Source organism: Ornithorhynchus anatinus, chromosome 1 (genome assembly GCF_004115215.2).
Source record: "Ornithorhynchus anatinus isolate Pmale09 chromosome 1, mOrnAna1.pri.v4, whole genome shotgun sequence".
In the NCBI taxonomy this organism is placed as follows: domain Eukaryota; kingdom Metazoa; phylum Chordata; class Mammalia; order Monotremata; family Ornithorhynchidae; genus Ornithorhynchus; species Ornithorhynchus anatinus.
Genome location: NC_041728.1, coordinates 98996430 through 99019935, shown reverse-complemented (window position 1 = coordinate 99019935; position 23506 = coordinate 98996430). Strand labels below are relative to the sequence as shown.

At 51.6% G+C, this 23506-nt stretch overlaps 1 protein-coding gene and 1 non-coding gene across 7 annotated transcripts in view; one reads left to right on the top strand and one right to left on the bottom strand.

Moving 5' to 3' along the window:
• RIN2 (Ras and Rab interactor 2) overlaps positions 1–23506 on the top strand; it is a 248243-nt gene that overhangs the window by 208500 nt on the left and 16237 nt on the right. For all 6 annotated transcript variants that reach the window (XM_029066539.2, XM_029066566.2, XM_029066556.2 and 3 more), the window contains 3 exons: positions 307–379; positions 5831–5922; positions 8796–9977. In XM_029066539.2, the coding sequence (XP_028922372.1) occupies positions 307–379; positions 5831–5922; positions 8796–9977 (1347 nt within the window). The remainder of the gene's footprint in view (positions 1–306; positions 380–5830; positions 5923–8795; positions 9978–23506) is intronic.
• LOC114817233 lies at positions 23008–23145 on the bottom strand. Its single transcript, XR_003765080.1, has one exon. It is a non-coding gene; the product is annotated as a small nucleolar RNA SNORA7 (small nucleolar RNA).

Genomic DNA, 23506 nt, shown 5'->3' with positions numbered 1-23506 from the left:
TTGGCTCTCGAAAGTTGTGCGACCTGAATCCGTTTTGATCCGTCCGGCGAGGATTAGAGCATGTGCCTGGAATGAAACGAGGGCAGAACCTGCAGACGTCCATGTATTTACCAGTCTGTCTATGCCTGGCACCCTCTCTCTCTCCCCACAGGTGGTTTGGATTAACCGAACGTCCCCACAACCGGCGTTTTTAATATAGAGCAAAGGCAACACTGCTTCCACGGGGCAGCGTTTCGCGAGCTCCGCGGGAGCTTTCCCTTCCTCGTAAGGCACCTTGAGAGACTGACTGGTTTTCTCTCTTTTCAGCCTTTTCCTTAGAGGGCTCCGGGATCAGTTTCGCCGACCTGTTCAGACTCATTGCTTTCTACTGCATCAGCAGGTAAGGTCCTGGGGACCCTCGATCCGTAGCCGGGGTCCGCCAGACCCTCCTCGTGCCTGAGACGTAGTTGTTGAGGGCTTTCTTGGCTGGAAGCAGGGTGAAGTGATGGCGGTTTAAGCAGATTCTGTTTCAGCACAAGGATTCATTCATTTGTAGCAATGGCATTTAGTAAGCGCTTCCTGAGTACAAAGCACCGTACTGTAGGCTGCCTTTGATAGTTGCTCCATCCCGAGCACTTACGTACATATTTTTAAATGGTATATTATGAATTATTTATATTAATGTCCCGCTAGACTGTAAGCTCATGGTGGGCGGAGAACGTGTCTATTTAGTGTTAGATTGAATGACTTGTTCATTCCAAGCGCTTAGTACAGTGCTCTGCACATAGTAAGCGGTCAATAAATACTCTTGAATGAATGAATGAATGAAAGATTGTAGTCTCCCAAGTGCTGAATTCAGTGCTCTCCACAATAATCGCTCAATAAATACAGCTGACTGACGGTGAGATCGCTGTGAGCGGGGCACGTCTGCCGACTCTTATATATAAGAGTTATGTATAGTACTATTGTATTATCCTCTCCCAAGTGCTTAGCCCAGTTATAGTGTACTCTCCCAAGTGCTTAGCCCAGTGCTCCGCACATGGAAAGTACTCAATAAATGCCAGTGATGATGATAGTACTTAAATGCATCAGTTTGATAGTTTCCCGTTCTCTTGCCAGAAGTGACAGCATCCATTTCTGTTATTAAAGATCATTACGCCACCACCTGGGATTAGAACTGGGATTAGATCTCCCAGGCCTGTGCTTTTTCTAATAATAATAATAATGTTGGTATTTGTTAAGTGCTTACTACTACTAATAATAATAATGTTGGTATTTGTTAAGCGCTTACTATGTGCCGAGCACTGTTCTAAGCGCTGGGGTAGACACAGGGGAATCAGGTTGTCCCACGTGGGGCTCACAGTCTTCATCCCCATTTTACAGATGAGGGAACTGAGGCCCAGAGAAGTTAAGTGACTCGCCCACAGTCACACAGCTGACAAGTGGCAGAGCTGGGATTCGAACTCATGAGCCCTGACTCCAAAGCCTGTGCTCTTTCCAATGAGCCATGTTCTAAGCGCTGGGGTAGATACAGGGTAATCAGGTTGCCCCACGTGAGGCTCACAGTTAATCCCCATTTAACAGATGAGGTAACTGAAGCACAGAGAAGTGAAGCGACCTGCCCACAGTCACACAGCTGACAAGTGGCAGAGCTGGGAGTCGAACCCATGATCTCTGACTCCGAAGCCCAGGCTCTTTCCACTGAACCACGCTGCTCTCCCTCACTTCAAAGCCTAATTGAAGGCCTATCTCCTCCAGGAAGCCTTCCCTGACTGAGCCCTTCTCTTCTCCCACTCCCTTCTGTGCCGCTCCTACTTGCTCCTTCATTCATCCTCTCTCCCTTTTCCATGGCACGAATGGCTATAGCTGTAATTTATTTATTTATCGATTTATTTATATTAATGCCTGTCTCCCCCTCTAGACCGTGAGCTCACTGTGGGTAGGCAATGTGATTGATGTTATATTGTACTCTCCCAAGCGTTGAGTACAGTGCTTTGCACACAGTAAGCGCCGAGTAAATATGATAATGAATTAGATTAGGGAACTGAGGCACAGAGAAGTGACGTGACTTGCCCAAGGTCACGCAGGATACAAATGCCTAAATTAGAACTCATGACCACCTCTCCAACATAAAAAAATGTCCTTAGCTGGGGAGCAGGGACTGGGCCAGGGAAGGGTTCTACTCCCCCGACTCGGTCCCCAGTCCCCGCTGGGTCTACTCTCCGGTTCTCACCGCCGCGGCCCCGTCTCTCCCGTTTTTCCTCCTCCCTGAAGCGCCGAGCTGCAAGCCAGATCGCACTTTCCCAAGCGCTCAGTACAGTGTTCGGCACACAGTAAGCAGCGTGGCCTAAAGGCTAGAGCACAGGCCCGGGAGTCAGAAGGACCTGGGTTCTAATCCTGGCACTGCTGTTTGTCTGCTGTGTGACCTAGGGCAAGTCGTTTCACTTCCCTCATCTGGAAAATGAGGATTGAGAATGTGAGCCCCACGTGGGACATGGACTGAGTCCAACCTTGTATCTAACCCTGTGTTTTGTACAGTGCTTGGCACAAAGTAAGCGCTTAACAAGCGCCATAAAAAAAGGAAGTGCTCAAGAAATACTATTGGTTGGCTGGCTAGTCTCTCCCCGCCCCAAAAAACCTGTTACTGCCAGCCGTCCGGTTAGACTTTTTTTTTGTTTTGCTTTAGGGTCTAGACTTTTGGATCTCCTGTGCTCCCTACACCATGCCCTAAAATAACTGTGGCATTTGTTAAACGCTTACTATGTGCCAGGCAATGTACTAAGCTCTGGGGTGGTTACGGGCACCTAGGCTTGGACACAGTCCCCCTCTCACATGGGCCCATAGTCTTAATCTCTATTTTACCGCTGAGGTACCTAAGGCCCAGAGAAGTAAAGTGACGGACCCAAGGTCACACAGCATCTGCGATACCAGATAGCAGGCAGGGTTGGCTTAGTAGTCAGCAGCCACAGGAGCAGAAAGACAGCGGTCTAGTTGGACAGGCACCCAGCTGGGAATATTAAACCCGTAATTTCCAGTGCCGACGTGATCTTTCTTGGCATCGACTCTCCAGTTTTCTGTTTTCTTGAGACATGAAAGCACTGTGTGCTCCTCCTCTGTCAATTTCTCCCACTGCATTCTGATGCAGAAAGCCTTCCATCCCGACCAGACCCTAAGCGATGGTCACCCCCATTTCCTTTATTAATAATAATAATGATAATGTTGGTATTTGTTAAGTGCTTACTATGTGCAGAGCACTGTTCTAAGCCCTGGGGCGGATACAAGGTCATCAGGTTGTCCCACGTGAGGCTCACAGTCTTCATCCCCTTTTACAGATGAGGTAACTGAGGCACAGAGAAATTAAATGACTTGCCAACAGTCACACAGCTGACAAGTGGCGGAGTCTGGATTTGAACCCGCCCAAGCCCGGGCTCTTTCCACTGAGCCACGCTGCTTCTTTCTGGCCATATTTAAGTTGTTCCATTTCCTTTCTTCTCTGTATAGTCGCAAATACTGTTTTGGGGTGTTGTCAATTTCAGGGGTTATTATGGGCCCGTAAATCAACAGCCTATGTGAGTTTTCAGAGGCACATCAAAGGCCTGTCTCCACCTTCCAGAGCTATCAATCTCCATAGATCTAAACATGGAGACTAATTAAAAGTGATTAACTTGGCTAGTCAAGATGTAAGGAGTTTATAGGTTTCTCTCTTCAGAATGTAAAGAGCATTCTTCCCCGGGGGCACTGTAGCTGAGCCAAACACTCCCTTCCGCTGTTTTGCTAAAATCACCACAACTAACTAGAATTTCCTTGAAATTGAAATCTACTTGGGATTGGTTAGCCTCCTTCAGATAATTAATCAATCAAGAGCGTGGCAGAGAAACAGAGGGAGTGTGAGAGATGTTAGCAATTAAAAATCCCGTGGGAAGAAATTTAGGGTACTGTAAGCTCCTGGTAGGTAGGGAACGTGTCTGCTAACTGTCGTATTGTACTCTCTCAAGTGCTTAGTACGGTGTTCTGCCCATCAATCAATCGGTCATATTTATTGAGTGCTTTCTACGTGCGGAGCACTGTACTAAGGGTTTGGACGAGTCCAATACAACAGAATTAGCAGTCACATCCCCTGCCCATGATGAGTTTACAGTCTAGAGGGCAAGACAGGCATTAATAATAATATTGGTATTTGTTAAGCGCTTACTATGTGCCGAGCACTGTTCTAAGCGCTGGGGTAGATGCAGGGTCGTCAGGTTGTCCCACGTGGGGCTCACAGTCTTCATCCCCATTTTACAGATGAGGAAACTGAGGCCCAGAGAAGTAAAGTGACTTGCCCACAGTCACACAGCTGACAAGGGGCAGAGCTGGGATTCGAACCCATGACGTCTGACTCCCAAGCCCAGGCTCTTTTCCACTGAGCCACGCTGCTTAATATGACATTAATATGAATTCATGTGAAGAGAAACAGCGTGGCGTGGTGGATAGAGCACGGGCCTGGGAGCCAGAAGGACCTGGGTTCTAATTTCAGCTCCGCCACCTGTCTGCTGTGTGACCTTGGGCAAGTCACCTTGCTTCTCCGGGCTTCAGTTACCTCATCTGTAAAACGGGGGTTAAGACCGTGAGCCCCACGTGGGACATGGACTGTGTCCAACCTGATTACTTTGTATCTACCCCAGCGCTTGGAACAGTTTCTGACATATAGGAAGTGCTTCACAAATTCCATTTAAAAAAATGAATAGCAAGCACTCAATAAATGCCCTTGATGGGGATGATGATGATGATGAGGCTGACGATGAGAGTCCATCCCCAACGATGAGGATGGATATCCAGAAGGACAATCATCGTACCTGAATTTTAAGAAACTGACTGGCCTAGGACCCTCTCGTGTCATGTGTCTCTTGCTACATTGCTCATTTATCTCCTCTGTGCTTCTGTTTCTGTTCCCTACTAGTAGGATAAAGGTCTGAGCGGTTTCTTAATACTCCTCCATTCTCGTAAAGGTTGTGTTCTCGTAAAATCCCATATTAAGGAAAACGCGCAATGTGCAAGGCTGAATCCATCCTTCATACCCCCAGACCCGCACCATCCTATATCACAGCGGGCTTGTGTTAGTGGAAAAATCTCCTCAAATTCTCTACCCGAATTCTGGCCCAAAACATTCATCCTGGCAGAAATGGATGTAGCTCTTTAAAATAAAGGCAGGTGTTTTGACCTATTTGACTTTAACCCACTACACCTATCTCAATGCAACCAGTTGCCTCCCTCCCACCTAGATTGTGAGCCCATCACTGGGCAGGGATCGTCTCTATCTGTTGCCGAACTGTCCATTCCAAGCGCTTAGTACAGTGCTCTGCGCATAGTAAGCGCTCAATAAATACTATTGAATGAATGAATACCTGGCACATACTTAGAAGCAGCGTGGCTCAGTGGAAAGAGCATGGGCTTTGGAGTCAGGGCTCATGAGTTCAAATCCCAGCTCTGCCACTTGTCGGCTGTGTGACTGTGGGCGAGTCACTTAACTTCTCTGGGCCTCAGTTCCCTCATCTGTAAAATGGGGATCAAGACTGTGAGCCCCACGTGGGACAACCTGATTCCCCTATGTCTACCCCAGCGCTTAGAACAGTGCTCGGCACATAGTGAGCGCTTAACAAATACCAACATTATTATTATTAAGAAATACAATTCCTTATCCAATTCCTTTATCCAATTCCTCTGAGCATCCTCCTTCTCGTATCGCTGCTTCTGCTGTTGCAGAGCCTTCGTCTGTATATACCCATGCGTCTGACCTAGATGGGTCTCTACCAGGCTGGGTGAAAATCCAAATCCATAAACTGACGAGTATTTTTTTCCCTTGTCTAATAAGGGACGTTCTGCCTTTCACCTTGAAGTTGCCTCATGCTGTTTTAGCAGCGAAGACCGAAGGAGAGCTGGAAGACCTGGCCCAGTTGGGACTGAGTGAGTATTCCTCCTTTCTGGGGGGCACGAGGACAGGTTTTACACCCAAGCTAGAAACGGGCGAGTTTAGTAGTGTGGGGGGTTCTGAGCTTTATTTTGCCGGAAGGCGCGTTAGTCACCGGCTCTGCTTCGACCCAAACAGGGGCCTTGTTCGGGCACGTCGCGCTCTGCCAGCCGCCTCAGGGGAGAGGTGTTTGAAGAAGAGTAATAATAATAATAATAATAAATAGTATTCATTAAGCACTTACTATGTGGAAGGCACTGTTCTAAGCGCTGAGATATAAGGTAATCAGGTTGGACACAGTCCCCACCTGGGGCTCACAGTCTTAATCCCCATTTGAAAGATGAGGTAACTGAGACCCAGAAAAGTGAAGTGACTATGACACAGTAGACGAGTGAAGGATCCGGAATTAGAACCCATGACCTTCCTACTCCCAGGCTTGTGCTCTATCCGCTACACCATGCTGCTTCTCTGGAGAGGCCCTCTCTAGAAGCCTCTGTAGAGTAGAGGCCCTGCCTCGCTTCCCTAAAGCATGAAATCCAGCCAGCTCTCAGTTTCTCAGAGGCCTAGGAGCCCCTGTGTGGATTATTCGGGTCTCTGGCCTGTTTTCTGTTTCCTGTGGGTCTCTGGGAGTGACTCCCGTTCCAGGTCCCCTGGTGACGTCCCGGGTTCAGGCTCTGGCGTTCTGGCCGATCGATCAGTCAATCGATCGGCCGTATTTATTGAGCGCCGACTGTTTACAGAGCACTGTACTAAGTAAGCACTTAGGAAGGTACAGTCCGACAGAATCGGTAGATCCCATCCCTGCCTAAAGGCAGCTTAGGGTCTACAGGGGATACTGCATGAACAATTCACAGAAAGGACTGGCTGTATCTCCGAGAGCCTCTTCCCCTCCTTCGGGCTCTTCAAGGTAGCCCAGCCTGGAACAGCGAGGGCCGGAGCCTTTTTCTTCAGGAGACTAACGTCAGATGCTCACTGATGTAATAATAATAATCATGATGACGGCATTTGCTAAGCGCTTACTGTGTGCCAGGCGCTGGTCTAAGCGCTGGCGTAGATACAAGGAAATCAGGTTGTCCCACACGGGGGCTCACAGTCTTAATCCCCATTTTACGGATGAGGTAACTGAGGTGCAGAGGAGTTAAGTCGCTTCCCCAACGTCACTCAGCAGACGAGTGACGGAGCCGGGATTAGAACCCACGTCCTCTGACTCCTAAGCCCGGGCTCTTTCCACTAAGGTGCGCCATTTCATCAGAGTTGTTTCGGAGATGGGTAGAATGATGAAGAAGTGGGAGGAAGAAGTGGGGTGAAAGTTGAAAACGTATTCGATAGGAGCATCCCCCTCTAGAATGTAAGCTCATCTTGGACAGGGAACGCGTAGACCGACTCTCTTATTATTTGCACACAGTAAGCGCTCAGAAAATACAATATTGATTGATCGAACGATAGAGCTACCCAGTTCATTGAAAACCCTTAGTTAATCACTTCTTCTATCTAGTCCCTCGCATCTAGTTCAGTAACGATGATGATAACTGTGCAATTCATTAAGCACATACTATGTGCCAAGCACTGTTCTAAGCTCTGGGGTAGATCGAAGATAGCTCTCACCGGGCCTAAGTAGGAAGGAGAACAGGTTTTGAATCCCCATTTTGCGGATGAGGAGACTGAGGCGCAGAGAGAAGTGAAGTGGGTTGGTCAAGGTCTCCTGGCAGGCTAGTGGCAGAGCCTGGATTAGAAACCAGGTCCTCTGCCTCCCAGGTCCGTGCTCTTTCCACTAGGCCACACTGCCTGTCAATACCCTCGAATCCCGGCTCTGCCACTTGGCAGCTGTGTGACTGTGGGCAAGTCACTTCACTTCTCTGTGCCTCAGTTCCCTCATCTGTAAAATGGGGATTAAGACTGTGAGCCTCACGTAGGACGACCTGATTCCCCTGTATCTCCCCCAGCGCTTAGAACTGTCCTCTGCACATAGTAAGCGCTTAACAAATACCAACAGTATTATTACCCCGCACGCAGAAGGGGCTTAATCAGTGCTGCCGGCACAGATTAAAACGAGACCCAGGCCTGCCCTCTGGGATCTGATAGCCAACAGCCCAGAGACACACAGGAAAGGACCGTCAAGTGCCACTCAAGGCTAGAAGCAGCTCCCCTCACCACCGAAGCAGTGGCCCCTCGTTTGCCGAGGCGGGCGCTTGCCGACGAAGCCGGGGCCTCTGCGGAGGGATTGCCACCGGGCACAGAGCAAGAAGGCTGGGTCCTGGGGAGACTTTTCTCGGTTTCCCTTAGTTTCCGCTGATGTATTTCGTGCGTTGAATACCGACCACATGCCCCTTCCAGCATATTGTACTCTCCCAAGCGCTTAGGACAGTGCTGTGCGCACAGTAAGCACTTCATCAATTCCACTGATTGATTCCGGCGGAGTTACGCCCGGCTCCCTCTGCCCCTCCCTCGGCAAGCACAGCTCAGGGAAGTTGGGCGAGCGCTCTTGGCGGACTCAGCCTTGGCCCGAACCAGCCGTGGAGGAATCGATTTATGGTCCGTCCAAGGCTCAGCCTGGGGCCGCCCGCCTCCAGGTTCATCTGGGACTGGAAGCGAGTCGCGGATCGATAACGTCCAGTTGAGGCCGGGGAGCCGCCCCAGTGGGGCCACTCAGCTGGAGCTGGCTGCATTTTACGGGCCCCATTGAGAAAACCTAATAAAAAACAAGCCCCCGCTTTCCCCCCCCACACACCCCCGCTCCCCCCCGGCCCCGGCCCTGCCCCGAAACGCTCATTGTGATGCCGCGAGCGGCTCCTTCGGAGAGGAATCGGTGAAAGAGCCACCCACGCTCACCGTATTTACATTCTTTCCGTTCGCCAATAATGACTTTCAGATTTTTGGAACTCTCCCGCCGACAACAAGCCACCCAGCCCCCCGCCGCCTCCGTCCCACCAGCCTCTCCCCTCAGAAGGTGCCGGTCGGGTTTCACGTCAGCTCTGCCTCCTAAATGGCGCGCGCGTGCTCCGGACCAGGACGCCCTCGGAGCTGGAGTGCAGCCAGAGCAACGGCGCCCTGTGCTTCATTAACCCCCTCTTCTTGAAAGTGCACAGCCAGGACGTCCGGACCGGTCTGAAAAGGCAGAGCTCCCGGGCTCCCGGAGTGAATGGCCGTGAGGCGCCCCGCTCCCCGCCCCCCAGGCCCCCGCCTCCGTCTATTAATAACCTCCAACCGGGCCCCCCCGCGGGCAGCCCCGTCCCTCCGGCGAGCATGCCGGAGACCGGCAACCGGGGCCTACACGGGGACGTAGGCGTGCCGGGAAAGAAACCAACCCCCGTCCCCCCTCCCCGCCTGAAGAAGCAGTCGTCGACGTCCTCGGAGGCGGAAGGCTGCCCCTCCAAGACCCCGGCGGGGATTCGGCCCGGGCCTCGCCCGGGGCCGGCGCCGGGGACTCCCGGCCCACCGGGCCAGGTGCCGTCGGAGCCCGAGCCCGCGGACGGCGGGAAGGCGCCCGTCCCCAGCTCGGAGGCTCTGCTGCTCCTGCAGGAGCCGCAGGACCAGCAGCAGCAGCAGCAGCGCAGGGAAGCGAGCCGGCAGCGCCTCAGCGACATGAGCATTTCCACTTCCTCGTCCGACTCGCTGGAGCTGGAGCGGAGCATGCCGCTGTCCGGCTGCGAGGGGGACACGGCCAGCAGCCTGGAGGACTACGAGGGCGAGAGCGACCAGGAGGGCATGGCCCCGCCGCTCAAGTCCAAGAAGAAGCGGACCGGCTCCTTCGTGCTGCCCAAGATCGTCAAGTCCCAGCTGCGCAAGATGAGCGGCGTGTTCAGCTCCTTCATGACCCCCGAGAAGCGGATGATCAAGAAGATCGCCGAGCTGTCCCGGGACAAGCGGACTTACTTCGGCTGCCTGGTGCAGGACTACGTGAGCTTCCTCCAGGAGAACAAGGAGTGCCACGTTTCCAGCACCGACCTGCTGCAGACCGTCCGGCAGTTCATGACCCAGGTGAAGAACTACCTGGCCCAGAGCTCGGAGCTGGACCCCCCCATCGAGTCGCTGATTCCGGAAGACCAGATAGGTAAGACCCTTCCCCCTCGGGACCCCCGGACTCCGGGCTCCCCCCCGCCCTCCGCGGGTCCGTCCGAGCCATCGTCTCTGCTCCCGAAACCGTTCCGAGTGAAAATGCTATTTCTCAACCAGCCTGCCGCGCAGGACCCCCGCTGTTGAACCGGTGGTTTTTGGTTTTTTGCGGGTTGTTTTTGTTTTTAAATGCTGGCGATTTAAGCTGGGGATCGATGGGTTTGTAGACTCTGGGGAGACGGAGATGCTGGAATTAATAATAATGATGATGATGGTATTTATTAAGCGCTTACTATGTACCAAGCACTATTCTGAGCGCCGGAAAGCGACCTGACGAGCAACACGTCCCCGCGGGCGGGCACGAGGGACCCCCGATGTTTTTTGGGGTCGGGTGGGAGGGCTCGTCTGTCGAGAGGGTGGATTTTAAACCAGGCAGGCAGGCTGAGCAAGCGCTGGCTTGGGAGCTGAAGAGTGTGGGTCTGCTCGACAAATCTCTGCCGCGTCTCCCCGGGGCTGGGGCGTCTCGAGGTCGCCCGCCAGGGGTATGGTGCCCCTCCAGGGGAAATTCCTTCCTTGGAAGCTCATGTTGAGGGCTGAATCGAGTTAATCTTTTGGCTCGGGGAGGAGTAGGTGACTCGCAGAGTTGGCACGGGGCTCTTGTGTTTTTCTGTGGCGACGCAGAGCTGTTTTTCAGAGGAAAAGTTGGGAAACCGCTGGTGGCGGCTGAAGACGGTCCCACGTATGATCACTCCCCTGTCCCGCCCGCCCCCTCAGCCATTGCAGTTAAAAAGCTTTTTAATTCCCCTCTGAGGGAGTCTGTTTCCAACCAATAGAGAAGCGTGTGTGTGTGTGTGTGTGTGTGTATGTGTGTGTGTGTGTGTGTGTGTGTGTGTTTTTAAGTATGTACATGAGGCCAGCACATTTGAGAAGGGTGGAGTTGTAGAGGTTCATTTTACAAGCCTCAGTTGTGTTTAGATTCTGCTCTGCCCTGATTTTCACGTTTAAAAAATCAAAAGACGTGGCCCAATGGATAGAGCACGGGCCTGGGAGTCTGAGGACCCGCGTTCCGATCTCGGTTCCGCCGCTTGTCTGCTGCGTGAGGATGAGCAAGTCACTCCACTTCTCTGTGCCTCAGTTACCTCATCCATATAATGGGGATTAAGGGCCGTGAGCCCCGTGTGGGATATGGACTGTGTCCAACCTGATTAACTCGTATCTATCCCAGCGCTTAACACACAGGGAGCCTGGCACAGAGTAAACGCTCACCAATATCATTTAAAAAAAGGAGGATTTGGGTTTCTTTTCTTTTCCGTGTGGTTTGGCCGTGGATTTAGATTTGCCCTGCTCCTCCTCAGGGTGTGGTAGAAATGGTAGTGTTGTCATCGCGGTTGCCTCATTACTGCGGGGCCTCGGCCCCGGGGCCAAACTGCATTCTCCTTCTCCCACCCCCGGAGTCTCGGCCCGGCTCACCGGGAGAACCGGACCGCACGGGGCAAGCTGGAGGCAGTTTCGGGCAACGGGAAACCGGTCCCGGGGCAGGCTGTTTTTCACCAGGCTGAAGCCAGCCACCAGAGACCAGGGAGAGGATCGTGTTGCTGACCTAAGCAGAGAGTTATGTGGCGGGCCGAATTAGCCATCCTACACAGAAAACCATACAAAGGAACAAAAGGCCCGGCCTAATCTTTGGCTAATCTTCCAGAGTGAGCACCAGCCCTAGTTTCTCGTTCCAGAAAACTGATGTAGCGATTCCTTTCGGAGTGAAAGGGTTCCCCTGATAGGTGGGTCTTGAAAATGTGCCCGGGAACTGGGCCCGGCTTTGCCGTTTCTTTATGAAGCGATGCTCCGTGGCAACTGTGTGTGTGAGCGGGGAGGTGCCATCGGGTGCCATGGACATCACAGGGGCTGAGGCTGGGTCTTCTCCGGCCACGGGAAGGGCTCTGTTTAGTGAGAGGCAGAGCGGGGTGAGACGGGAGATGAGGGGTGGGGAGCGGGGAAAGAGAGGGAGAGAGAGTTTTCCTTATCAGTAATCTATTTTAAAGCCTACCTCCCCCTATGGAGTATAAGCTCCTCGTACACCGGAGCTTCTGCCGACTCTGAAGTATTGCACTCTCCCACCTGCCTGCTTCAGTGGTCTGCACACAGTAAGCTCGCAATAAATACCATCGATGATTGATCGATCGAGACGGCAGAAGGGCCAGGGCGCAGTTACATCCGGGCTTCTGGTGCCAGGGTGAGGGACTAGGGGATGACGTTCGCCTCCACCAGAACTCTGATTGGGACCGGACCAGGCCCACGGTGGGAGCGGGAAGCCCAGGTTGTAGGAACAGCGGGAGCAAAGGTTCGGAGACGGCACTGATGGACAGTAACTGAGTGGGAGCTTGAGGGGAACCAAGAGCGCCAGCTGGTCAGTAGCAGCTGAAGCTTGAGGCGGAGAGGGCGAGCTGGGGAAGCGCTTTGAGGATCACCCTTAGGCATCTCTGCTTGCCGCGGAGAGAGATGGATAACCATTCACACCGCACCAGGCTGGCAGAAAATGCCACGGATCTGTTCCATTTCAAATGACGGCAGAAGCCCTGGCTTTCTGCAATGGAGTGGAAGGAAAGTAATAATAATAATTATAATTACGGTATTTGTTAAGTGCTTATTATGCGCCAGGCACTGTTCTGTGTAGAGTAACCAGGTTGGACACGGTCCCTGTCCGTCATAATCTCAATCCCCATTTTCCAGATGAGGGAACTGAGGCCCAGAGAAGAGAAGTGACTCGTCCAAGGTCACACAACAGACAAGTGGCAGAGCCGGGGTTAGAACCCACGACCTCCCGACTCCCAGGCCCGCACTCTAGCCAGCTGCACCTTGGCCATGGGTTTATGGAGCTGTCGTCCCCTGGAGGGTTTAGGAAGCAGTTCCCTGAGGGCTGTGACCTTCTAATAATAATGTTGGTATTTGTTAAGCGCTTACTATGTGCAGGGCACTGTTCTAAGCACTGGGGGAGATACAGGGTATTCAGGTTGTCCCCCATGGGGCTCACAGTTAATCCCCATTTTACAGATGAGGTAACTGAGGCACAGAGAAGTGAAGTGACTTGCCCACAGTCACCCAGCTGACAAGTGGCAGAGCCGGGAGTCGAACCCATGACCTCTGACTCCGAAGCCCAGGCTCTTTCCACTGAGCCACGCTGCTTCCCCAATAATGTTGGTATTTGTTAAGCGCTTACTATGTGCAGAGCACTGTTCTAATCGCTGGGGGAGATACAGGGCCATCAGGTTGTCCTACATGAGGCTCACAGGCTTAATCCCCATTTTCCATATAAGGTAACTGAGGCACAGAGAAGTTAAGTGACTTGCCCACAGTCACACAGCTGACACGTGGCAGAGCTGGGATTCAAACCCATGACCTCTGACTTCCAAGCCCGTGCTCTTTCCGCCGAGCCACGCTGCTTCTCAATAGTGGTGGTATTTGTTAAGCGCTTACTATGTGCAGAGCACTGTTCTAAGCTCTGGGGAAGACACAGGGGAATCAGGTTGTCCCACGTGGGGCTCACGGTCTTAATCCCCATTTTACAGACGAGGTAGCTGAGGCACCGAGAAGTGAAGTGACTTGCCCACAGTCACACAGTTGACACGTGGCAGAGCTGGGATTCGAACCCATGACCTCTGATTCCAAAGCCCGGGCTCTTTTCCACTGAGCAACCCCAGACTGGTGTCAGGGGGCCATGCGTTCCTGCCGAAACCCACCCCTCCTGCAGACTGGAATGGGGGAAATATTATCTTTCCCTGCAGCTTTCTGCCTTACCCGGCATTCTCTTGTGCTTCTCTAATGAAAAGAAAGGGGGAGAGAAGGTTTTGACTGATGAACCATACATTTGAGGCAGGCAGTCATTAAAAAAGACCCCAACCTCAGCATTGGAGGAGCAGCATGGCGCAGCGGATGGAACACGGGCCTGGGACCCACAAGGTCCCGGATTCTGATCCTGGCTTTTGTGACCTTGGGCAAATCAGTTCTCTGTGCGTCAGTTTTACCTCATCTCTAAAATGGAGATTAAGACTGTGAGCCCCGTGAGGGACCCGATTACCTTGTATCCCCGCCCCCCCCCACACTTAGTACAGTGCCTGGCACGTATTAAGCGCTTAACAAATACCATCTTAAAAAAATTGCTCCTCAGAATTCTGGAGGATCATTCAAGTCATCGGTCACACGACTGTTCTACAGTCAACTATCCGTGCAGCATGAAAGAGTGACATTGGGTGGGTGCGCTGAGGGAAAGAGATCCTGGGGAAAAGGGATCTCCCTCAGCAGTTTGGATGAGATTTAGAGTATCTCTGTGCTAATTAGGGGAACTTCCTCCTTTTGTTAGCATCATCTGGCCCCCACCACTTCCTCCGAGGAGAGAACCCATTCTTCCTTTCACGGCTTTGCAATTCCAGAATTTAGAGAACCCCACCACTTCGTGGCCACAGCCGCTTGCCTCTGCCTCGATCTTCTCAGTGTTGGCAACTGCTCTGCGGCATGAGGGAGAAATCTGGTCCCGGGGCTATGCCGGACCAGAGAGGGTGTCAGTGGGTCGCGCCCAAGCCGCATGGAGTGGAAGAGGGCCCGATGTCCAGCGGAGGCCCAGGGGTCCGTGGGACGGTGGGCCTTCGTCAGCGGGAGCATCAGAGGCTCGTTGTGGGCCGGGAAACGTGTCTTCCAACTCTGTTATATCGTACTCTCCCAAGCCCTTAGAACAGTGCTCTGCACAAAGTAACGCTCAGGAAATACCATAGGTTGATTAATTGGCTGATCATCGTATCGTTTTCATCTTGAGGAGCAGCGGCTTTCGTGCTTATTGAGCACTGACTGTGGTCAGAGCGTATTGCTGCCGGGTTCAGGGCATTCTTTTAGGCACCAGCTGTGGGTTGAGCGCTCTCCTGGGCACCAGCCGATGGCAGTGCATTATGCTGCTGGCTGCCTACTCTGGGCAGAGCGGCGCATTGGGCACCTGGATGAAGAAGACCTGACCTCTGCTCAGGAGGAGTTTATAGTCTAGTGGTGGAGTCAGAATAGCAGACTCTGTTCTGTGAAGTTCACCGTCTGGGAGGGTCTTTTAAGGGCCTGGCTGGTTCTGGGGATTTGCGGGACTGGGCTGGGCTCAGCCAAACCCTCAATCCCCACCACATTTTCCCGGCCTCAGTGGGTTGCTCTTCAAGATGCGTGAAGTCCTAGTGCATCCTAGGGCCTCCTCAACCAATTGGGAAGGTTTTGTCATTCTTTCAGGGCTCTGGAAGGGAGACGGTGCATATAATCTTCCTCAAGAATATCAATTAATCCGTGCCATTTATTGAGCACTTACTGCTTGCAGAGGACTCCGCTAAGCACTTGGTGGAGCATAATAATAATAATAATGTTGGTATTTGTTAAGCGCTTACTATGTGCAGAGCACTGTTCTAAGCGCTGGGGTAGATACAGGGTAATCAGGTTGTCCCACTTGAGGCTCACAGTTAATCCCCATTTTACAGATGAGGTAACTGAGGCACAGAGAATTTAAGTGACTTGCCCATAGTCACACAGCTGACAAGTGGCCGAGCCGGGATTCTAACCTGCGACCTCTGACTCCCAAGCCCGGGCCCTTTCCGCTGAGCCACGCTGCTTCTCTATAATACGAAAGGGTCGGTGGACCTGCCTTCCCAGAGCTTTCAATCTAACGGGAATTTACAATCCATCATTTTCTAGTCAGTGCCCCCAACCCGTGAGCCGTTTTCCAGGACGATTGTGTGGCACAATAAGGAGTTAGCGAACGTTTCAATCAATTGGCTTTTTGTATTCCTGAATGCAAATGTTCTGACCTTTTTTTTTTTTTTTAAAGAGAAAGACTCCTTTTTCATGCTATTCTAACGACTTTATTCAGTTCAAAGTCTGTGCCTCCCAGGACAGAACTGTTGCTTCTGAAGTACAAGTTGTGTACGGGTCAGAGGAACCTTTTCTGGAATGTGAAAACTAGCCAGGACTCGCTGCCCGGTTCAAACCTGGCAAAACGGGTGCAGAGTTAGTGTGCAGAACGCGGAGCGAAGCCTCCTCCTTTTCCGGGAGACATTCCTCCTCCAACTGGGAGCACTTACACACCTTTGGAGGAGGAGAAGAGACTCTGCTAAAGGTGTGGTGACAAGCCGGTGCCCCCGTGGCCTGTCGCTCGTCGTCAAGAGCGTCCTTGTCTTTGTTCCGTGAATGAGAGACACACAGAGGGGAATTGTTACCCACCTTCGCTCACTTGGACGCAGCCCAGAATCCCTCCAAGAGGAGGAAGAATCGGGCGATTGTTGAGGACATGAGTCACGTGGGATTGGCGGGGCAGCCAGGGGGTCTTCCCTGCTCCCCCAACCCCGTGAGGGGACGTGGAGCAGCCCCGAGAGGGCAGCCGAAGGGAACAGAAAGGGGATGGGTTCCAGCTCCGTTGAATAGGCCCTTGCGGGGACGGCTGAATGGGAAGACGCCCTCCTGGCTCGGCCCTCCTCACTGGGCCATTAGCCCGGGCCAGGAGACAGAGCTTCTGAAGACAAGTCCTCTCCCTGATGTGGGAGGCTCGCGGAGAAGCCACCGAATGGTCCTTGTGATAAGAAGAGCGACAATCCTGGTGGTAACAACCACAGTAGTACCACGAGTGAGTGGAGCGCTTTTATTTTTCTGTCATTAATTATCTCATTGTTTCCCTAGAGCATTCCCGTGATCTTGGTGGTAGGGAGAGGCAGCTCTCTTTAGCCCCATTTTCCAGACGAGGAAGCCGAGGCCCAGCGAGGTTTAAATGACCCGTCTGTGGCTACGTATTGACCGAAGGCTTACTCGAGGATGGAAACTAGGTCTCCTGACTCCTGGGCCCCTGCTCTTTCCACCGACGTCGTCTCCTCCCTTGGGGCAACGTAGCCCTAAACAGAGAGGCCGAAAGAATCCACGCTTCTGAGAAACGTGACCCCCAAATCACCAGTTTTTCGCTAGCCATTTAGGTTACTGTGGTTATTGGTGAGTTTTGAGTCGAAGAGAAATGAGCTCCCGAGGGAAGGTGGAAATTGCTGATCAGCTGGTTACTCTCCTGAAAGACAAGATGTCTGTGTCGGCAGAGGGGTCCCCCGAGTTGTCTGAGCCGCCCTGTCACCCGGTTCTGGACTTCGGCCCTCTGTCCCCGGCGAGTCAGCCGCATTCTCTAGCTGGCACGTCTGCCCCTATAAAAAAGCAGATGCACCAGTCACCTCTCCACAGGATCACCTCCCATGCCAAGAGCTGAAGACTCTAGACTGTAAGCACCTTGTGGACCCACCACCTCTGCTGTATAGTAGTCTCCCTACTGCTTAGGTCGGTGCTCTGCATACAGTGAACGCTCAATAAATACCACTGATAGACTGAAATCACTTTCCCTCCATCTTATAAACTCTCTCATCCCCAGCTATCCCTTCAGCTGTTATTAAGGCTGGCGGAGTTCTCCGACACCAGAGAGGAAGTTGTAGTAAGCAGAAGCAGTGAGGCCTAGGGGATAGATCACGGGCCTGGGAGTCAGAAGGATTTGGGGTCTAATCCCAACTCTGCCACTTTTCTGCTGCGTGACCTTGGGAAAGTCACTTCTCTGTGCCTCAGTTGTCTCATCTGTAAAATGGGGATTAGTGGGCCTCAGTTACCTCATCTGCAAAATGGGGATTAATACCGTGAGTCCCATGTGGGACCGTGGGCTGTGTCCGGCCTGATTAACTTGTGTCTACCCCGGCGCTTAGTACAGTGTTTGGCACATAGTAAAGTGCTTAACAAATACTGTAAAAAATACAAAAATTAAAAAAGAAACCTGTTCACTAGAGGAATGGAGGGAAGGACTCAGACACTCAAGACAGGCAGGAGTTTCCTCCCTTCCTTCCCGGTCTGCCTTTTACAACCTGGCATTCCCGTTTTCTCAAGGAGTCCCATATCAGACATTCACAAGCAGGAATAAATGTAAACCGGGCAACAGCCTGTGCTGTTGGAATCAGTGATGGGGGTGGGTATTAGAGCTACTTAATAAAGCAAAGCAGGTAACATCAGCAACATGTAGCTACTGTCGACCCTGACAGAACGGTGGCTTATCAGAGCCGAGGCAGGAGTATATGGTACGAGGTGGGAAACCTGTACTTTTCAGCTACAACTACATAGATTCTGGCCATTCGTAATGTCTTCTTCAAAAATAAAGTCCTGCTAGAGAGAGACCTCTTCATGAAATTCCCCTAACTTAAACCCAGCCCCCTCTCCCAGCTCACTGCTCACTCAAAGAGCCTCCTCCTGTAATTATTCATAAATCAGGGCCCTCTCTTCTCCCTTTTCCTGAAGTTTCGTGAGCAGGACCTTCCAATACTAATAAATATTCTAATTTTGGTACCATTGAGAAGGGAGTGTGCATCCTTGTCCCTCATATTTGAAGAAGTCACCACTGACGTGGGGTTCCCCTAAGAGTGACTGTGTGGCTGAAAAGACTGATGCAGGGATTCACAGTCACAGCCGCATTGGGCACACGGAAAGGTGGTTTATATTTATTTAGAGCAGCTGGTCCAGTTTCCTCTTTCACTGTACTAAGCGTTTGATACAGTGCTCTGCACTCAGTAAGTGCTCAGTAAATACGATTTATTGATTCTCTTTTGCTTCCTCGTCTCTCTTTCTATACAAAACTTTTGCTCAAAGAAAGCTACCCTTCTCTTGTTGGTAATGCACATGCACGTCTGTCCTCAACGTTCTACTCCCAGTTTTTGGCTGGGATGCAGCATTGTCTGAAGCTTTATTTTACCCTGTCCTTAAAGCGCTCCATCTGCCGTCCTTGCTTCCCGTTTCCCAATTTCCGCTCTCCCTATAGCAGCTGTTTGGGTATCCTGCTTCTTCTCCTTCTTCTCACATGTCCCATCCAACATGGCTGTGCTGCGGTGGGCATCATTTCAATGCTAGGAGACTGATCATGTTCCAGAACTTTGTTATTCATGACCTTATCTGGCCATTTGATATTGAATGTGGCCCGTAATGCTTACGGGACTGCTTGAGGAACTGGTTGTGGCCTCAGCGTGTGATCTGGGTCTCTCAGTCGTAGAGGAGGTTGGACGGCACTACAGCTCCGAAGACCTTTTGTTCGGTCGGGAGTCTGAAACCGCACTGTCACCGCACTCTGAAAGTCTTCCAAAGGATATGCTGGCCTTTTAGATTCTGTTTTCTATTTCCTTGTCTATCACTGCATTGTTGGTTTGTGTGCTGCCTAGGTAGCAGAATTCTGTCACCTCTTAGAGAAGCAGCATGGCTCAGTGGAAGGAGCCTGGGCTTGGGAGTTAGAGGTTATGGGTTCAAATCCCAGCTCTGCCATTTGTCAGCTGTGTGACTTTGGGCAAGTCACTTCACTTCTCTGGGCCTCAGTGACCTCATCTGTAAAATGGGGATTAAGCCCGTGAGCCTCATGTGGGACAACCTGATCACCTTGTAGCCCCCCAGCGTTTAGAGCAGTGCTTTGAACATAGTAAGCACTTAATAAATACCATCATTATTTTAGCTCTATATTGCCAGTACAGAGTGTGAGTCCTAGTGAATCAGTGATACCATCTTTTATTTACGATTTTATCCATTCCCAAACCAGCTTGAGGCTGGATAGAACAAAAAATGGAAGCCAGCTTTAGTGGAGCAGTCCTGTGAAAGAGAAAAGGAGCGAGTGTCTTTTGGGGAGGGGGGAAATGAGGCAAAATTGGGATTTGGGGAGCTGCAGAGAGAAGTGGGTGAGAGGTGGAAAAAGACGATAGTGGAAATATTGGGAGTTTCCAGGTGAGTAAAGACCAAGATGAGATTAGGCTGAGGCCTGCCTTTCAGATCCTCTGTCCAGGCCCTTGTGGTGTGGGGAGCTTCTGAGAAGACCCCAGACGATTTCAGCCCAAGATGCAGAAGAGTAAAACGGGAAGCTAGTGACTTTTTAATCTATTTATCAAAGCACTTTCAGTTCCCCTCATCAGGCCAGTGAAACCGCAATCAGGATTGACTTAAGTCAGAATGAATCCAGAGTAGTCAAATGGGGTTTTCATTCTTCTCGGGGCTTATGAAAAGAGACCCAAGCCCCACAATGGAAATAGAGAAAACGAAGGTTAACGGAGGTTAGTCATTCCCTTGGGCAGTAGTGGACATTAAGGAACACCCATGTTTTTAAACAAGCAGATCTCAGCTCCCCTGCGGGAAGGCTGACCTCCAACAGTCTTGATCCTATTGTTTCTCTTAGCGTGTATGCGTATGCTCCTTGAGGGTCGGGCAAGGGTGTCTTCTCTTTGACACTCCCAAACCTTTAGTACAATGCTTTGCACCCAGAAGACACTTAGTAAAGACCAACGACTAACCGACTAACCGATTGACCTCTCGACTGACTGATCACTCGCCCACGTCCTGCCTCTGGCCTGGAACGCCCTCCCTCTTCATATCCGACAATGACTCTCCCCACCTTCAAAGCCTTATTGAAGGCCTCCTCCAAGAGGCCTTCCCTGACTAAGCCCTCATTTCCTCTTCTCCCACTCCCGACTGTACTGTCCTTGCACTTGGATTTGCTCCCTTTTATTTACCCCTCCCTCAGCCCCACAGTACATATGTATATATCTGTAATTTATTTATGTATATTAATGTCTGTCTCCCCCCTCTAGACTGTAAGCTCACTGTGGGCAGGGATCTTTTCTACCAACTCTGTTATATTGTACTCTCCAAAGCACTTAGCACAGTACTCTGCACACAGTACGCGTTCCATAAAAATGATTGATTGAGAAAAAATAGATTGTTATGATGATATCCGAGTGAGTGAAGAAAAAGTACTCTTGCCAATTCTCATTTTGCTTTCGATAGTGAGGAAAGTCCGCCAACTTCTTAAAGCCTCTGAATAGTCTTAATTTTAATGGAGAAATGGCAAACAACCAGTACCAGTTGGGTCTTTACACATCGAACAAAGCAAATTTTCCTAATGTGGGGATTGTCTTTCTGAAAATGCACATCACAGTGATCTCATTGCCCAAATTATTGAATTTGGAGAGGTGGCTAAAGCGCGTTGTGGACAGGGAATGTATCTACCAACTCTTTGGTATCATACTCTCTCCAAGCTCTCAGTACAGTGCTCTACACGGCTCTGTCACTTGTCTGCTGTGTGACCTTGGACAAGTCACTTAACTTCTCTGGGCCGCGGTTACCTCATCTGTAAAATGGGGATTGAGACTGTGAACTCTATGTGGGACAGGGACTGTGTCCAACCTGACAGCTCTGTACCTACCCCAGTGCTTAGTACAGTGCCTGGCACAAAGTAAGCGTACAACAAATGCCGTTAAAAAAAAAATACCCTTGATTTGTCAGGGATGCTAAAACTTGAGCTACCAAAAAGCTCCTTCCAGTTGTCTTGATCCCGTCTCGCCAGCTCCTTCGGCGGGTTCACCCTCAGCGACTCGTAGAGAGGGTCGACGGTGTGCAGAGCACTCCGCCAACAGTGGGGCGGGGGACCCGGGCCCCGGAAACATCAGCAAATGGAAGTGCCACCGGTTGGGCCCAGTTGTTGGAGCCAGAGATCTCTGTCTTCTCGTTCTTCAAACGCCTGTTCTCCTGCTGGCCCCCAGGCATCCCTCTCCTTCCTGCAGAAGAGGAACAGCTGGGGAACTCTTCTCTTCCGGCCAGATGGCCATAGCCATTTCAAGTTTGGGATTTCCAGGAGGTGGGTGGGAGGGTGTGAGGAGGTGGGCTGGAACGTTGTTTTCCTCAGTTCCTTTGAGCAGAACCAACAGAAAGAAGGCAGGCACACGGTTTGAATTGAGGAATCCTTTTCAAATGGGTGCCGTGGTTTTCACGGCGCTCTGGTTAAAGGAAAAGATCTGTAGGAAGCCAAGGCTTCCGAAAGCCTGGGATCCTCATTTCAAAATCCCTTCCTGGAGCGGATGGGGCATGCCAGATTCCAGCCCATAATAACTTTTCCGATCCATATCTGATGTCTCCAGAGACTGGGGCTGACCCATAACAGCTGGGCCTGAGCTTCCTCGTCCCCCAGATCTCCTGGCTGCCAATTTCCCCGGCTGGGGAGAAGCTCGGGATTGGAGTCAGTTGGATCGCTGCGTGACTCAGTGGAAAGAGCACGGGCTTTGGAGTCAGAGGTCATGGGTTCAAATCCCGGCTCGGCCATTTGTCAGCTGTGTGACTTTGGGCAAGTCACTGAACTTCTCGGTGCCTCGGTTACCTCATCTGTAAAATGGGGATGAAGACTGTGAGCCCCACGTGGGACAACCTGATTCCCCTGTGTCTAACCCAGCGCTTAGAACAGTGCTCGGCACATAGTAAGCGCTTAACAGATACCAACATTATTTAATGACTGTGGGACTTGTGAAGCGCTTACTATGAGCCAAGCACTGCTCTAAGCACTGGGGTAGATACAGTCCCTGGCCCCCATGGGGCTCACGCTCTTAATCCCCATTTTACAGATGAGGCAGCTGAGGCCCAGAGAAGTGAAGTGACTTCCCCAAGGTCACACAGCGGGTGCGTGGTGGAGCCGGGATTAGAACCCAGGTCCTTCTGACTCCCAGACCCAGGCTCGGTCCACTGAGCCAGCTGGAAGATGGTCCTCCCTGAAGGTCAGGTTGAAAGCCCAGCATAGTTATGGCCCTACCCCTATTTAGCAGATTCAGGTGATAACCAAGAATAAGCTCTTTCTCCAGACTGTATGCTCCCTCTCGAGACTGTAAACTCCTCCTTTAGACCGCAAGCTCCCAGTGGGCAGGAAACAGGTCTGCCAGACCTGTTGCATCATACGTTCCCTAGCGTTTACTGGAGTATGCTGCAAACAGTGAGCACTCGGTAAGTCTTGTCTTATGCTTTCGGGTCGTCTCTGACCCATAGCGATGCCGTGGACGCATCTCTCCCAGAGAGCCCCGCCTCTATCTGCCCTCGTTCCAGTTAGTGTATCTGTGGAGTTTTCTTGATCAAAATACAGAAGTGCCTCCTTCCGCGCAATAAACGAGTCTCCGCCCTCGACTCTCTCCCGTGCCGCTGCTGCCCGGCACAGGGGAGTTTCGACTTGTAGCAGATGGCCTTCCGCTCGCTAGCCACTGGCCAAGCTAGGAATGGAATGGACGGGCCTCTGCTTGACTCTCCCTCCTGTAGTCAAGACTGGCAGAGTGCTGGAAACTCTCCAGATGCAACCCTGAGAGGGGGCTCAATAAGTACCACTGATCCATTGATGGCTATTTACCCTCCCATCTGCTGGGAGACCGTTACCAATTTCCTCAAAGGTGTGTCTGGGTCTCACCAGTTCATCAACTGACTCTCCCTTCGAGTTGGAGTTGCCAAAACGCCAGGGCTGGTCTGCCCTGTTAGCCCTCCCGACCCACCCAGGACCCCCATCGTGGTTCCGGGTTCTCCCGACGACCCCCATGGGCTCCTGTCTTCAAAGAGCTGACCCGGCCCCCCCCGTCTCAAAGAACTAAGGACAGAAGGTTTGGGAGATTAAACCGAGGTAGAAAGTGAGATTCAGTTCTCTGTTTGAAGCGTGATAGGGTGATTTTCATTGTAATT